This window comes from Mastigoproctus giganteus, chromosome 1 (assembly GCF_048544385.1).
Source record: "Mastigoproctus giganteus isolate SK-2022 chromosome 1, ASM4854438v1, whole genome shotgun sequence".
NCBI classification, from domain to species: Eukaryota; Metazoa; Arthropoda; class Arachnida; order Uropygi; family Thelyphonidae; genus Mastigoproctus; species Mastigoproctus giganteus.
This window is the reverse complement of record NC_143575.1, coordinates 277,216,710-277,235,062: the sequence shown is the minus strand read 5'-3', so window position 1 is coordinate 277,235,062 and position 18,353 is coordinate 277,216,710. Positions and strand designations below refer to the sequence as shown.

Sequence of the window (18,353 nt, the reverse complement as noted above, 5' to 3'; positions counted from 1 at the left end):
TACAATGTCTGGAAACTAGGCACCTGTGAAGTGATCTGATTGAGGTGTATATGGTCTTGAACTGTTTGAGCATGCTCAATGCTGATGGGATTCTCCCTCTTGGTCAGAATAATTGCTTGAGAGGGCATAAATTCAAATTGAGGAAAGACAGTTGTAGGATAGATGTGAGGAGGTTTGCTTTAGCCAGCGGGTGGTTGATTGCTGGAACAAACTTCCATCTGTCGTTGTAGAAGTTGATAACTTAAATAGATTCAAGGCAGAACTAGACAAACATTTGGAGCAAATGGATGGGTAAAATGGCTGATGCCGTATAAGCTTGCTTTCTTGCATTATATGCCCTTGCTAATGCTAATGACAAGCTAATAGTTGTATTTGATAATTAATTTATAATTAATATTAATAGCTGTATTTGAAGACACTAAAATTACAAATCTTTAGTAGATTCTAACTATGGATGATACATTATTTCTGGTTATCTAGATATTGCAGAGATTGGAGAGATATTGTAGATATTGGAGAGAGAGAGAGATTCTTTCTTATGGCTTCAAATTTAAGTTAACTCCTAAATTTAACCTTTTCTTCTTTAAAAAACAACTCTATCGAGACCTCTTAGACTTTTGTTTTGCTATGGCATATAAACATAACATACGAGTTGAGACTTTTCAAATTGAGTCAAAGATCAAAATAGTTACAAGAAATACATGAGCATTTTGTTATTACACAGGTAAACAAAGCCTCCAACAACTATAACTTTATAAGTAAGGCTATCTATAGTAATGCAATAAACAAAGAGCTACATGAGAGTGATACTTAAAACTTATGCCTTCCTCTCTTAACACTATCACTAAAAATTAGCTTTAAATTATAAATTAAAACTAAATATTAATAATTTAAATTTCCCTTTGTATATTCCATTCCAAAGTTTGACAAAACACCATTCAAATTCAGATTTATTACTTCTTGTAAAAACAGTTATGTTCACCTTCCTGAAATTAAATTATAACAGTCACTTAAATCTGTCTTGGGTATTTTACCTAAGAATAAAATTATTCTTAATAATCTATCTGCCTTGGGAACATTAAAATCTAATATGACACGGTCAGTTCTACTATAATGCACATTTTCGCAACGTGAATTTGCTCCAACGCGACTGATATATTAGGGAATAATGCAAGTATAATGCGATTTTCACATTGGTTCATGCATGATTTCATCTGCAAGTAACACCAAGTGAACACTAAACACGGCACCAAACTGAACGCAAAGACCTGTGCAGCAATACATACAAGTTTATGATGCTTAAAAATTGCCAAATATGTGAGCAATTTTTTCCCCCATTTACTGTAGTTGTTATTATTATTTGGTTTTTTTTTTAGGAGCATTAGCAACCAAGGCCATATTGCTCCGGGGATATGCGGTGGTAATTCCCTAACCTTTCCGCATCCTCCGTATTTGGTGGTCACGGGCTCGAACCCCGGTCTAATCAAGAAGCATGTGCTACGCACTGCTGCTGCTCCTGCCCACCTGGCTACGGAGGCACCACTGTAGTATTGGTCAGCGACACACTTGTCATTCTCTGTATTCACAAGATAACAAGTGATATTGTAGGCCGACTCACGTTTTCAGAAGCTACATTTTTCTGTTTGAACAGAAATTTGGTGAGGCGGGATAGTGAATGGAAGAGCACATTTCTGGAGGTCACTATCATAAAATAATAAAAACAATTTGCAGTTCCTGGTTTATTGGGTGTTCTTATTAGTGCAATCTAATTATAAACAAGTAGTAAACTCGATCTTATTGCATTTACGATAATACCAATAGCTGGCATTCTGTGGGTTTTTACGTTATTATGGTTTGTTTTGTTTTTGTTTGTTATTTAGGAGCATTAGCAACTAAGGCCATATTGCTCCAGGAATATGCAGTGGTCATTCCCTTGACCTTTCCGCATCCTCCATATTTGGAGGTGACGGGCTCGAACCCCGGTCTAATCAAGAAGCATGTGCTACGCACTGCTGCTCCTTCCCACCTGGCTACAGAGGCGCCCCATTATTAGGGTGAAATGTGTTTCCCCTTTATTGAAATCATATAAAAAACATAAATAAATTTTCAGAATATTCTCTTCATTCCTATTTTTAAGCTTTGTACATTTTACTCTGTATCTCACTTGAGAAATTTGTGCGTTATTGTTTTTTTTTTTTTTTTTACTGTTTTAAATTTTACAATAAAAAAAAAAAAAAAAAGTCAGTGAACAGAAATATCAATTAGTATGTATATATTGCAGTGCCATATTTACTGTAATATTTATTTATTAGAGATTTAAGATGTTTAAACCAGTGTTAGCAATTTTATTGGGTTTCTAACTTTTTTTTTGTTTATTTACCAGACTGAACATTTTTTTTTTTAGTGTTCTGCCCCTATCCCTATTTTTCCCACAAGCCTTGTTGTTTTTAATGCACGAAATACCATAACACGGAGTTGTTTAGAAACACATGTACCGCATTATAGCAGAACTGACTGTACAAGATATTCAAACTTTTGATTTCCATAGTCTCCTTACTAGTATAGATCTGTCTAATTTAATAACCATTCTTTTAGAAACTTTGCCTTAAATATAAATATGTTATTAATTGTAACATCACTCTCTGATGTTATTACAATTAATAATTCGATTAACTTGTGTCTTTAATAACTATGTTTTTGATGGTTTTCAGGTATATGAACAGATCAAGGGTACTCGCATGGGTAGCCCTGCTTCTTATTGTTACAAATTTATATCTTTAATGGTCCGAAATTTCTCTTCCTCAAAATATTCTGTTATTTAGGTATATTGTTGACCTTTGCATAATAAATTATCCAAATTTTATTAAGGATTTTAGTCATTTGTATTCACATGAATTTACTTTGTAAAAAACTAATTCTTGTGACAATGCTGCTAATTATTTGTACCTAAACATTAGTACTGTTAATAATCACACACTTCAGTCGATCTTTAATATAAAAGAGACTATTTCAACTTTGGAGTTGTCTAAATTATCCACATTTGGCTTAATTTGTAACTCAAAAATTAAAAATTTTAGATACATAATACTTCCACATTTCATTCTTCTCAATCTAATTTGTTCCACATTTTATACTCCAGATTTGTAATATACATTAAATAGTTTATAACTACATTTAGTATGATGTCGCTATGTAGTAAAGTATGCATTTCTCTCTCTCTCTCTCTCTCTCTCTCTCTCTCTCTCTCTCTCTTTTTTTATGTTGTGTTTACCCTTTTCAGGCTGCCAGATGGGACTATATATCGTTTACAATTTCTAAATTATAGTTTTGAAAATTTTTATCACTAGAATGCCGCTGTTGCATAGCTTCTGTATTTAGACTACATTAGGGCACATTCTGCAGTTTTAGTTTTGATTCATCAATTCACCACAACATAATTAATTTTTTCCATTCTTTTGTTCATTTAACATATTTTTTATTATTAGAAATTTCAAAGATTCAGGTTGAAAATTTATTTCCAGGTGCCACTATTGTTTAGTTTTATATCTATATTTTATTTTTCTGCAAGCTGTTGCTTGTAACTTGTCTTAGTGAAAAATAAATTATAATTTTTAAATTTTTATTATTTATATATATGTGTACATATATATGTATTATAAATTCATTTTTCTTTATTTTTAAAATCGCATATTGTTTGTTTGTTATTTGGATTTTAGGAGCATTAGCAACTAAGGCCATATTGCTCCGGGATATGCGGTGGTCATTCCCTGACCTTTCCGCATCCTCCGTATTTGGTGGTGACGGGCTCGAACCCCGGTCTAAAAATCGCATATACACTGTGCTGCCACTTTATTAGGTACACCTACCTAGTAGCGTGTTGAGCCTCCTTTAAAACAGCCTGAATTTGTCTAGGCATGGATTGAACAAGATTCTGAAAATGTTGTGTAGGAATGGAATACCATGCAGACATGAGTGTGTCACGCAGTTCCTTGAGATTCGATGGAGATGTAGGCCTGCAGCGAACAACCCTCTCCAGCTCATCCCAAATATGTTTAATAGGTTTGAGATCCAGGGACTGAGCAGGCACTGCAGCAAAGAGAAGTTAATATCATGTTCCTGGAACCATTCCATAGTGATTTGGGCTTTGTGCACTGGCACATTATCCTGCTGGAAGTAACCATCTGACTGAGGATAAACTGTCAACATGAATGGATGCACTTGGTCAGCAACGATCTTTAGGTACAATGTGGCATTCAGACATGAATCTATGGGTATCAATGGACCCAACATGTGGCAAGTAAACATTCCCCACACCATAACACTGCCCCCACCACCTTGCACAGAAGTCATCAGACATGATGGGTCCATGGATTCAAGTTGTTTTCGCCAAATTCTGAGTCTTCCACCAACACCCCAGGGGCTCACATCTGGTAGGTATGGGCTTGGCACATCCAGGGTTCTTAGCTGGATATATCATCATTCTTCTCTTTCTTGGTGATTCCTTTCTTCTCTCTCTCTCTCTCTCTCTCTCTCTCTCTCTCTCTCTCAGGGTAACTCGGGAATTTTTTTTTGGCTGGTGCAGCACAAGCCTCAGGCTTCCTTGCACCATATGGCCAATAATAATAATAATAATGATGATTCACCAGGAACTTCGAATCATCAGAACAAGCAACTGTTTTCCAATCCTCGATAGTCCAGTGCTGGTGTTGCTGTGCCCACATGAGGCGTGTTCTCTTGTACTTCATTGATAACAAAGGTACGCGATGTGGCCGTTGTAGCCCATTCGTGACAAAGTGCGACTAGCATTAGCATTAGTAGAGGCATATGATGCAAGAAAGCAAGCTTATGCAGCATCAGCCAAAAAAAAAAAAAAAAAAAACCCATTTCCTTCCATTTCACCCCTCCGTTCGTTCGAAATACCTGTCCAGCTGAGCCTTAAATTTATTTAGGCTATCAACTTCCACAACAAGGGATGCAAGTCTGTTCCACCAGTGGTCCATTGCGATATTTTGTTTTGTGTACCAAGGTTGTATTCTGATGTGATGTGAGACATTGTGGCTGTGGTGCGCAAAAAGTTCAGGTGAACTGCTGTTTCAGAGATGCTTTGTCCAGCACATCTTGCACCTACTACCATGCCACGTTCAAAGTCCATTAGATCGCTCCTTTTCCTCATTCTTGCTACGGTTTGTACGCTTTACTGATACTAGAAAGGTTGTTCTGCTGCATTTATATCCACAACTGTAGTCATGTGACTTGCAACATTGTGGGACAAACCATCTGTGTGGACAGCATGGGTGTGCCTAATAAAGTGGCAGCACAGTGTATATATATGTGATTTTTATCACACACACACACACACACACACACACACATATAAAATATTAAGGATAATAGAAAATGATAGAAAAAGTAAATCAATCAAATAATAATACTTTCAGGGACTTAAGAAAATGCAAAAAAAAAAAAAAAAATTATTATCGCTTTTTACCCACAATCTAGATGACTTCAACTGGGGCCAACCACCCAGACTGAAGGCAAAAAAGCGACAAGAGGTTCTCTGTTTCTGTAATGATCAATATATGCTAAGTAATTTAAATCTAAACCAAATATAAACCAATATAGGCCAAATATGAATCAAATGTAGTAAATAGAAAGTTAAGAAATATTAGAATCAAAAATAAGAAAATATAAGTAAAATATAAATGTAAGCATATATTAATCATCATTGACCCGACAGAGAAAGTAATTTAATGATTAAAATAAGATTAAATATATAATATACACTACATATTTACCGTATCTAGGACATAATGTAATAGTCGTCAAAATAATGTGGTGCCCCCTATGTGATGGATACGGTAAAAATAAATATAAATAAATAATTAATCAATTAGCTAATCAAATAGCCAATCAAATTTAAGTTAATACAAAGAGAAACATGCAGATAGTAAGAAGAAAAACTAAAGGAGTAGGAATAGGAATAATAGAACCTGAACTCCACAAAGGTGAAAAATAGTGGTATAGATAAGAAATAGTTTCTCCTACGTCCTCGGATTGCCCTAATAATTTCGGAGAAATAAAAATAAAGAGTGTAGGATAGCTTAAAGACATTACAAGATATAAGTTGTGGCTCAGGTATGCCCGGGATCGCAAACCCATTTCTATAGTAGGACCCTGAGCTGAATTTGCATGTTACCTCAGCGTGAACTTAAGTGAATTTAACTATACATATAAAAAAAAAAAAAAAAAAATGATACACCGTAATTTGCAAGCCGGTGGGTACAAGTTTTCTACGCCGTAAGACACCAAGAATGCAAAGTGTATCCTATGTACATATATACATGGCACTAAATATGACAATTATTTGAAAATTATATTGAAACAATGGGTTTTGAAAACAAATTTTTGAAATTGATTATGCTTATCACTTTCCTGAAGTGATATTTCAGGTAAGCGATAGGGAAATTATTATTAATCAACTTGTTGTACAATGCTGTTATGTTTGCTGAACAGTTTTTATTATTATTGCAAATATAAGCAACCCTCAGACATTGCGATAAAATGATATTAGCATGCACTGATTTTGATATATTAGATCTCCAGTTTGTAAGGCTGACTACATTGAAATTAAATGCGTCTCTTTTATTATATACATTTACGTCTATATTATTATGGAATATTTCTATATGAAGATCCAGGTAATTTGCTATAGTATCGGAACTATTAGTTTTTTCTAATACAAGTTCTTCTGGATATAATTTACTGTAATCCTGGACAAAATGTGGAAAATTAAAAACACATAGATCACCTACGTATCTGTATATAAGTAGGTTATCTTGGAATGCTCTTTCTGTATAATATAGATAAAGGTTTGTGATTATGCTTGATGCTGGACTTCCCATAGGGGTGCCAGTCATTTGCAAGTATAACGATGTTCTGTCGTAAATAGACTGTTAAAGTCAAATGTCTGTATTTGTGGAATATTGTTATTTTTTATTGCATTTATAATCGGTAAGTTATTATTTATTATAATAGTTTTATTTAAGTTATTTAATATAATTTTAAGTAACTTTTCTAATGTTTTCCCGGGAAATTTAGCATAACTATTTCTACATGATGTTATGAATGTGAAAGCAATAGGTGATTTATGAAATTTGGGTATGCCATATATAAATGGATATTTTAGTGTTATTATACTTTAACTTTAATTTTTTATGCAATGCAATTAATTTTTGATTATTATATTAGAAGAAGATGTCATGTGTTTATATGTATGGCTAGACTGTAGTTCATTTTTTATAATTTCTATATAATATGATTTACATATGATTGCATAATTGCAAGCAGCTTTGTCAACGGGAGTAATTACAAAATGTTCATGTATATCTTTGAGCTGCCTATTTATTAATTTGGTATTATATAGATTATCCTGTATGAATTTTAATTGATTATATTTGTTAGATATGATATTAATCATTGTAAATAACCATATGTGGTATGCCTCAACCTGTATGTTATATTTGTATGCTGATCTTATGCAGTATTTTAGTAAACCTAGATATAACAATTTTTTAAAGGTAGATTTATTAATAGGCAGATTAGGTTGAAATTTAAAACCCAGCGATAATTATTTTTACTACATTTGATTTATATTTGGCCTATATTGGTTTATATTTAAATTACTTAGCATATATTGATCATTACAGAAACAGAGAACCTCTTGTCGCTTTTTGCCTTCAGTCTGGGTGGTTGGCCCCAGTTGAAGTCATCTAGATTGTGGGTAAAAATCGATAATAATTTTTAATTTTTTTTTTTTTTTTTTTGCGTTTTCTTAAGTCCCTGAAAGTATTATTATTTGACTGATTTACTTTTTATATCATTTTCTATTATCCTTAATATTTTATATATATTATGGGTGTATTGCATGATTGCTTGCAACTGTATTGACCCATAAATATTAGTTACAGTTGCTGTCATTATAGCTATTAACTTTCTTTTTTATCACTAATATATATATAAATATATATATATATATAATCATCAAGAATAATGCAATAGAGAAGTTATATGCTATAGGGGGGAAGAAAATTAAGAATTAGATTAGATAAGACTGAATTACAATAACATGAATTATGGATCAGGGTCACTGCTATCGCAAAAGTACCCTACAGCCATAATGTATATATAAAATATTATTAGTATAAAATACAGTAAGTAGATGTTTATGCATAGAAATAAATGTGTATATAAAGTGCTTTAGCATCATAATACACAGCCACTTCTGAATAAACAGAAAATTTTTAAGGCTGCATCGTTTTAGGTTATATCTCATATTGTGAATACCTTCACAACGAGTTGCCATGATATTGCACTACTTCGAATAAGTAACGCTTCACCTAAGGGGAAGACTAATGTTACTTATTCTCAGATAGGTACCACCACCCAGACGGCACCGTTTCAGGGCTATTTGGCCCTTCTTCGGTGAGTGGGTAGGTACCCAATGATGGCAAAAACATGGGTGGTGGTACCTATCTGGGAATAAGTAACATTAGTCTTCCCCTTAGGTGAAGCGTTACTTATTCGAAGTAGTGCAATATCATGGCAACTCGTTGTGAAGGTATTCACAATATGAGATATAACCTAAAACGATGCCGCCTTAAAAATTTTCTGTTTATTCAGAATTGGCTGTGTATTATGATGCTAAAGCACTTTATATATACATAGTCCAAATTTTTTCGCAGATTGAGGCTCTAGCCCTAAATGCGCCTTAGCATAGAAATAAACTAATGAAAATACGGTGTACCCTGGGAGCAATATATGTTGTGAACGAAGGGGGGAAGAAAGGAACCAGAAAAAAATAATTGTAACGATTGAAAAGTAAACCAAATGAATTTTTTGAAGAAACGACCAAGGTGGAGATAGCATTGCAGTCTTTCATAATTTTTGTGTCTTGATCAGAGGTCATCCACCAAAATCATGAAAAAGACAGCAATGCTCTTACTTCTGTTTCCGACATGCTCTGTATGTCAAAGTACACGTGCGAAAGTCCACGTGGTAATATCAATTTTAAATTTTGAATAAAATTTGAATAAAATTATACCAAGTTTGCAATTACATAATGTGTTAATAAGGTATTGCATACAGAACATGGATGACCTTACAGAAGTGGAACGCTATGAAAGTAGAAAAAGAATACCTTATTAACACATTATGTAATTGCAAACTAGGTATAATTTTATTCAAATTTTATTCAAAATTTAAAATTGATATTACCACGTGGACTTTCGCACGTGTACTTTGACATACAGAGCATGTCAGAAACAGAAGTAAGAGCACTGCTGTCTTTTTCATGATTTTGGTGGATGACCTCTGATGAAGACACAAAAATTATGGAAGACTCTGCAATGCTATCTCCACCTTGGTCGTTTCTTCAAAAAATTCATTTGGTTTACTTTTCAATCGTTACAATTATTTTTTCCGGTTCCTTTCTTACCCCCTTCGTTCACAATGTATATCACTCCCAGGGTACACCGTATTTTCATTAGTTTATTTCTATGCATAAACATCTATTTACTGTATTTTATACTAATAATATTTTATATATATATACAGCTAGGCCTCACATAACGCGAGTTCGATTAATGCAATATTCAGTTAACGCTATTTGAAAAATGATACCACTTTTCACCTTACACGATGCAAATTTCCAGTTAACGTGATCTTTTTTTTTTTATGCGATAGTTGAAAAATATTTGAATCGCCCGTTAAGCTTACCGTGAGTCGTACGGTCAATAAACAAACGTTTGCCTGCTGCCCGCCACGGTGTGTTCCATCAACCATCGGAAGGAGACGTGTTTGTCTCCTGCTAATAAAGTCAATGCAGACTTGCATTTAAAAATTAAAATTTTTAAATGAGCCAGATGAAAATGTTACCGCGAAGGACATAACGGTAAAAGAATTAGATGAAATCTTTCGTATTGCATAGAACCTCAAGCAAAAGGTCTGACGTTCTCTGCGATATTTATTTCGCCAGGGCCCACAGAAGATTGTTGTCAGCTATTGGAAATTGATTGATGAAAAGAGAAAGTCAACACTGTTCAAATATTTCCGCAACAGTAATTTATCATTGTGTATTTTATGTCAGAGGTTCCCAAAGTTTCTCGGTTCACGGCGCCTTTAATGTCTCAGTAATTTTTTTCAAGGCACACCCAGACCAAAAGAAATACCTAACAGTTTTGTTTAGTAGTTAAGTCCAAACAACTTAATAAGAAATGCTGAAACTGCGAACTACCTCGAGCTAGTAGTTCGTGCGGTGTCCAACAGATGTCGAGTATCGCTGTTTCCTTCGAAAATTTAAAATATTCCGCGGCGCACAGTGTAAGAACCACTGTTTTATGCAATAAACATTTAATTCCATAATTATTTTCATTATCTTTTAGATTATATATACAGTTAAAAAGTTATTTAAAAGGTATTTTTAAAATTCTTTATGGACATTCCAGAAGGTCAAGGACCAATTATAATTTTTCCTATTGGTTATGATATTCGATTAATGCGTTTCCGTTTTGCGCCCGCGGGACAAATTAATCGAGGCCCGCCTGTATATATAGGTTAGGTTATGACACTTCTGTAGCATTTTTTCTAACAAATGAAATTTAATCACTGCTTATACATTCGTATGTATATACAGATAGTGATTAAGTTTGCACAACTGCTTAAGTTTGCTCACCTGCACTTTTTTGGGATATATGGACAATACATGTAATTTATATATGATGGACAGTTGATATTCGGTTTTCAACACCCACACACATATATATATATATATATATATATGTGTGTGTGTGTGTTAATATAATCTTATAATATCCCAGTTCCACACTTTAGTAATTTGATTCTATATATACAGGGTGATTCACTACCAGTGCAACAAACTTGCAGGAGGTGTAGGGGCACAAAGACGAATCGGAATCACATAGCATTGCACAGTCCGAAATGCCTTCATCATGCGGTAGAAGATGTTGAACGGGAGGTCGCATGAACAGCGATCCCGCTGGAAGTCAGCATTTGCGAACCGGTTCCCGAGGCAGTAGGATGGACGAGTATTCAAACTCGTCCATCCTACTCGTCCATCGTTGAACTGGCCGGCATGCACCTCGCGTATGGAGCTGCGGACTGTAACGGGCGCGTCGCTCTGCACTTGTACCAGGAACGTTTCCCGCACAGGCGTGCTCCTCATCGTACGATTTTCGCATGTGTGCACAGAAGGTTACGTGAGACTTGTTGTTTCACGAGAGGTACCATGAATCGAGAGCGAACGACGAGGATGCCAGACAATTAGGAGAATGTCCTACGTTTTGCAGAAGGCAATCTGAGTACAAGTACTCGAGCGATAGGCCAACGATTGGGTATTTCCCAATCCACTGTATGGAGGATACTGTCAACAAACCAAATGAGTTAATACCATCTGCAATGCGTCCAATCATTGGAGCCTGCGGATTATCCACTCCAGAGGACTTTTGCTACTTGGTTTCTTCAACAGAAACGGTTCGCAAATGCTGACTTCCAGCGGGATCGCTGTTCACGCGACCTCCCATTCAACATGAAGGCATTTCGGACCCTGCAATGCCATGTGTTTCCGATTCGTCTTTGTGACCCCTACACCTCCTGCAAGTTTGTCGCACTGGTAGTGAATCACCCTGTGTGTATATATATATATATATATATATCCGATAATTCAAAATAAAACAACATAAAACATAAGCCAGTAGTATGGCAAAAAAATGTGTTTTATGTTGTTTTATTTTGAATTATCGGATATATCTGGGCTTCATGTGGAGGAAGTGCATTTTGCTGCCTCTAATGATAGCTTAATATTTATTTATTTATTTATTTTCTTAATTTATGTTAAACTTTTAAGCCATTATTTAAATATATATATATATATATATATATATATAGTGAAACTTATCCTAACGGACACCTCTCTTTAACAGACATCTCTCTACAACGGACATTTTCAAAAATCTCAACTCTCCTCTATTGGTTTTAATGTGTTTTCAGCTTCTGTCTAGCGGACATTCTCTGTAACGGACGCAGACAGGCAATCTGCATTGTTTTGTTTAGATTAGCACTTAATTTGATCTCCCAATAACGGACAGCTGGCGAGTTCACGGCCATTTTTCTAGGAACATATTGCCTCAATTGTGTGTTTATTTTCTATTTCCAATTCTCTGAATTTTATCAAATTCAGAGAATTTGATAAAGGGTTTAGAACCGCGACGTTTACGTCGCGGTTCTAAACCCTTTTTCAAGAATTTTAAGGCACGTGTAAAACTTCTGATGAATTCGGTGTGTGCAGGGGGGAGGGAATTTTGTCGGTCTTTCGTCTTTTGAGTTTCAGTTTTCAGTTTTGTTCAGTGTCGTGTGAAGTGCACAATGTCTTCTCGTAAACATTTAACTTTAAAAGATAAGTCGAACTCATTAATGCATATGATCGGCAAAAAAATAGTGTTGGCAATCTCGCTGCAAAATTCAAAATCAGGAAGATGCAGGTAAGCGACATCCTAAAGAAAAAAAAGTGAACTGCTCAAACAATTTTGGCAACACGTAAATGATCAGGTTCAAAAATCATTCCTGAAAACTGTTGGACTTCAAATTGACAATGTTACGTATGAGTGGTTTTGTCGCACACGTGCTAAAAAAATTCCCATTAATGGGCCTATTATAAGGGAAAAGGCTTTGGAGGTTGCGAAATCTATGGGAGTAAATGAGTTCAAAGCTTCTGTGGGATGGCTAGACAAGTTCAAAACTTGGCATAAAATTTCTTGGAAAACCGTAAGTGGTGAAGGTGGATCTGTTGATACTGGGGTTGTAACAGAGTGGACCATCAAATTGGAAGATTTATGTCGTGATTTTGAAGCTAAGGATATTTACAACTGTGATGAAACAGGGTTGTTTTTAAAGCTCTTCCTGAAAAAACAATGAGTCTAAAAAACGAAAAGTGACAGGGCGGAAAAATTTCTAAGGAATGCTTGACTGTACTATTGTGTACAAATATGCTGGGAGACTTTGAACAACCTCTTGTTATAGGAAAACCACAAAATCCTCGTTTCAAGGGTATAAAGTTGAATCTTTTGAATGTTGACTGGAAGTCTAATAAAAAAAGCATGGATGACACGAGATATCATGAGCAAATGGATAAGTCACTTTAACCAAAACATGATTCGTCAAAACAGAAAAATTATTCTTTTCATGGATAATGCTGCATCTCACCTGCACATTGAATTGTCCAACATTCAAATCGTTTTTCTGCCACCAAACACATCTGCATTTTATTATCCCTTGGATCAAGGGATAATAAAAAATTTTAAACTTCACTACAGAAAATGTGTTTTAAGACATCTCATTGCAAACATGAACGATGTAACATGTGCGAGTGACCTTGCAAAGAAACTCAGCATCCTAGATGCGATTCAATGGATTTCCTCTTCAGTAAACGCAATTAGAAAACAAACTGTCGTGAACTGTTTTGTAAAGTCTGGCTTCTCAAACGCAAAAATTGAAGTTGTGAACAGCAATGTGGAGCACCAAGAAGAACAAGAACTTCAACATCGATTGATAATGTACAATACTTCCGCTACAAGTGACCCTGGTTACAAAGATATAGACTCGAACCTCACTACAGAAGATGGTGCTCTAGATATCAACGACATTATCATCAATATTTTTCAAGAAGTTCCTCATGAGGATGAAGAAATAGAAGGTCATTCTGTCGAAGAACATATTAACGACGAACCACCGATGAAAATAGAAGAAGCGCTCATACAAATCAATCGTTTAAAAATGTTTTTTGCCGCTGAAGAAGATACTGAAGGACTTTCGATGGTTTCTTCACTCCAAACAAATGTTGAAAACAAAATTATCTGCCGGAAGAAGGTGCAGAAGAAAATAAGTGATTACTGTATGTATTTTTCTTAAGATAAAGTCATAATATGCATAGCACAATTGTATGTATATTATTTACAAAAATATTGTTCAAAATCTGTATATATTTTAATTTAATTTTACATTAAACGTTTAACAATTTTTCTTTCTTTCTTTTTTTTTCTCCCTCAGACTTCTTGTTAGCGGACACTTCTCTCTAACGGACAAATTTTCGTTCCCCATGGCTGTCCGTTAAAGGGAAGTTTCACTGTATATATATATATATATATGAAATAAGAGATAAAAATGTAGGAAAAAAAAAAGAGAATTAAGAGTTTCAGATCAGATTAATGCTATCAAATTATTGAACCGTATACCAAGGGAATCAAATGACAAATGAAATTTAATAAGAATATAAGTATTCAGAGTAAAAGTATACTTAGAGCTATAAGGCCATACAGCCAATTATTTAAGTAACCTAAGTTGAACTTCATCATTATATCCTATAATCAGACACAATTTATAAAAAAATACAATAAAATAATATAATAATAATAATAAAATGAAGCAAATTACTAATAAAAAGATACATGAATGGTATGTTGATCAGGGCTAGCACTATTCAATAGATCCTATCAATAATTGGCTAAGGCTATCTGTTTTTGTTAGCTATTTACCAGTTAGTCTAAGTTCAAATATTCTAAAATTATATGTATCCTTGCTCTTCCTCTTAATTCGGCAAAAGCCAAATTAAGAATTTTCACTACATAATTATTTTTCACTAGAAAATAAACCTATAAGAAAATTATTAGTTGGCACTCACTTTCATTATTTTTGATTCACTGCTATCTGTCAGGCTAGCTATTATTCTGCCAGTTTGCTACTAAATTTAACATAGACTGCACCTACAATACAATTTTAGAGTACAGTATATGAATCTATAATTTTAGAGTACAGTATTTTAACCTAGACTAATGGTTAATAGCAAATGGAAACAGATAGCCTTAGCCAATTATTGATATGATGTATCCTTTTATCAGTAATCTGTTTCGTCATCATTTTATTATTATTATATTATTTTATTATAAATTATGTGTTTAATTATCGGATATAACAATGAAGTCCAACTTAGGTTACTTAAATAATTGGCCTTATGGCTCTATAGGTATACTTTTACTGTGAATACCCTTTTTTTTTTTTTTTTTTTGTTAGTTGTTGGTGCATCGGCTTCTGTGGCCAAAACGCACTTCCCAAAGTTTTTGCATTTTCTACTCTTATCCAAGCCCGAGGCGGGATTCGAACCTCGACCGTTGGATTGCCAGGTAGGCACTTTACCCCACCCGGCTAGCCCAGTCGGCCCGAATACCTATATTCCATATTCTTATTAAGTTTCATCTGTCATTTGATTCCCTTGGTATATGCACGCCTGTAACACACACACATGCAGGCAGGCAGTTCTCGCTTTACGAGTTTTTTTCCCCTGAGTATCAAGTATCAACAAAATCGAAAATATGAATATTAATTGCAAAAAATGAATGTTAAACATTCATAAATACTGCATTCCAAACCACATGCTTAGCTATACAATACAGTGTACCCCGCTTTACGATATTAATCAGTTCCAGAGACACCATCGTATCATTAAAATATCGTAATGTGAACCCAATAATACATTGTTTTTTGATAATTCAGTTCAAGATCTCGGAAGTTGAAATTTTTGCTGTATAACTAAGCTATTTATCTCTCTAAAATGTCATTTTTAAGGTCACGAGCGTGATCTTAAGGCCATATAAAAGGTTGTGAGCATGGTTTGTAAATTGTATTAGTTACCAATTCAAATCATTAAAATGCACTACACTTTCATTGTTATCATATGTTCTGTTATAAGGATCAATTTTAAACGCCTTTGTGATATTTTTCTAAAGCATATTTTTGGAGGTCACAACAATAAAACAATAAAAACAATTTGCGCTTTCTGGTTTATTGGGCTTTTCTGTTACTGCAAGCAATTATAAACGGGTAGTAAACTCCATGATATTGTATTTGTGAAAATATCGATAGCTGGAATTGTGTGGGTTTTTACGCTATTATGGTGAAATGTGTTCCCCCTTCACTGAAATCTTCAACATATAAAAAACAAATAAATTTTCAGAATCTTCGTAAACTGTGTTTAAGCTTCATAAACTTTTTACTCCAAGCGAATCGTGTTAGTTGCAATTTGTGTGTGCAGTTAAAAAATGCTTATGCATGCAATCGTGAAATTTATAATTAAAAGAGACGATTATCTTGTAAACAAACGCCTCTTGAAACATTTCTGAAGAAGATGACTCCTTGTGCAACAAACCAACGAGTGCAGAGCCAATAATGAGTGATCAACGAGTGTGCATTTAGTCGATGATGATGAAGAATAAACAATCTTTAACATTTGTAAGTCATAAATAATACCTTTATTATTATAAATGCTTGATTTTGCAGGCTACGTTTTCATTTCTTTGGATAAATCAATCATTGTTTAAACAGACTAATTAGCCAACTAATTTCATTGTTGAGAACATAACCCCTATTGTTAACCTTATGTCTATGGGAAATAAATTCCCGCTTTACGAGCACGCTCTAGGAACGAATTAACTCGTAAAGTCGAGAACTTCCTGTATATATATATATATATACACACATATATATTATTATTTTTTTTTTTCTCACTTCCATTTTCACAGACACTATATTTATGTTTCAAACCACACATTGTTTATATATATATGTGTGTGTATGTTTTAAAGGAAGCAGCAGTTTAAGATATTAATAATAAAAATAATAATAATGAATTATGGACCTGGGGCACTGCTATATGCAGAAAGTACCCAACGACCATAACTGCTACATAAGTTAGTAGTCATGAAGGGCAATGTGCTAACATTACAGTACTAGTAACACTAATCATGGAGAACAAAGGGTGAATGGAACAAATTGGTATCATGGTGAACAAAGAAGGGAGCTAAGATAAAGGAGAAGTAATAAGAATAACTTAGTGCTGTTCGTCCTTTGACCTCAGCACCTTTTTCGAGGGCCAACCACCAAAATCAAAGGAGGAAACGGCAATAAGTGGGTATAGCCTCTGTTTCTGACATGACACGCTGCACGTGGTACACGCGAAAGGTATGTAAAGTTTGTTTAAGGTAGGTAAAGTCAGTTAAAGTAATTTTTTAAATTAATTAAATTTAATAAAATATACATATATATATATATGTATGCAATTTATATATATATATATATATGTATGCAATTTATATATATATATATATATTGCATCAGCATATGAGAGAAGAAATTTGGGACAGAAGAAATACAGGGTAGGTTTCCCTAACTTCAAAATCTGAAGTTAGGGAAAGGTGGTAAATGAACAGTGGTAGGCGGTGTTCTGGTAGAACAACTTGGATGGACTTCAGCAATTCCTGTACAAGTAGCAACAGCTTTGAAAAATGTAAGGTTTTGTACCTGAGGTATAACAATTCCATAATCACTTATATACTAGAAAAGTTTAATTAAAAGCGAGAGAGAGATTATGAATATGATATTTTAGGTTTATGGTACTTATAATATAAGCTTCCACTTTTGGGGGTCAAAGATATTCCCTGCTAAGTAAGAAAAAAAGGCATGATCACAAAAGTGTTAAATGTGCATAAAATTTTATTACAAATTTAAGTAACTAATGAAGTACTAGCAGACTTAAAATATTCAAAATACTGTAATGACAATAAATATTTTGCTATCCAAGATCCCTCCATATCTTCGGGAATTAATAGCAATTATCATTTTATATTCCTTATTGTCTGAGTGAACTGCTACTTACATCAGCATCAAATTCAACTGACATCACAGCAGCATTGCTTTCAGCTAAAGTTCCTTTTAAAAGTACTTGACCTGAAAATACAAAGTTGCTTTATGATAACAGATTGAGCATAATACTATCTAAGCAAAAACATTGGTAATTTTGAAAATCTCCTGTAAGTTTCGAGACAGACAAACATAAGCTACGAGGGTCATTTCAGGTGTTTTCTGTATGTGATCAATATGTGCTACAAAACACAAGCAATCAACAAAAACAATATGCCACAACAACCTGTGCTACTGCCCTGCTAAATGTAATCATTAAAGTTAATGCACCTTCTTACTGTGGACAATCAACGGACTGTAACTTGCCGTGATATTTACAGCCAATTACAGTACCTGTGGTAGCAAACAGAGAGCAAACTTCTTTATTTTCTCAAGTGCCCCAAAGCAACTCCTTGAGCTGCTTTGGGGCACTTGACCTGAACAAATAAAGAGTTTGATAGCATCTTTCTAATTCAGGTCTGCAAAAAGTTGAACATCGCAGTAGTAAACAGTTCCCAACAATCCTATATAATGCATGCTGTTAACAGTGGAAT

General features: G+C 34.2%; 1 protein-coding gene across 1 annotated transcript in view; it reads right to left on the bottom strand.

Moving 5' to 3' along the window:
• Atg16 (Autophagy-related 16) overlaps positions 1-18,353 on the bottom strand; it is a 274,434-nt gene that overhangs the window by 81,897 nt on the left and 174,184 nt on the right. The window contains exon 10 of the mRNA XM_090386604.1: positions 17,777-17,847. Within this exon, the coding sequence (XP_090242730.1) occupies positions 17,777-17,847 (71 nt within the window). The remainder of the gene's footprint in view (positions 1-17,776; positions 17,848-18,353) is intronic.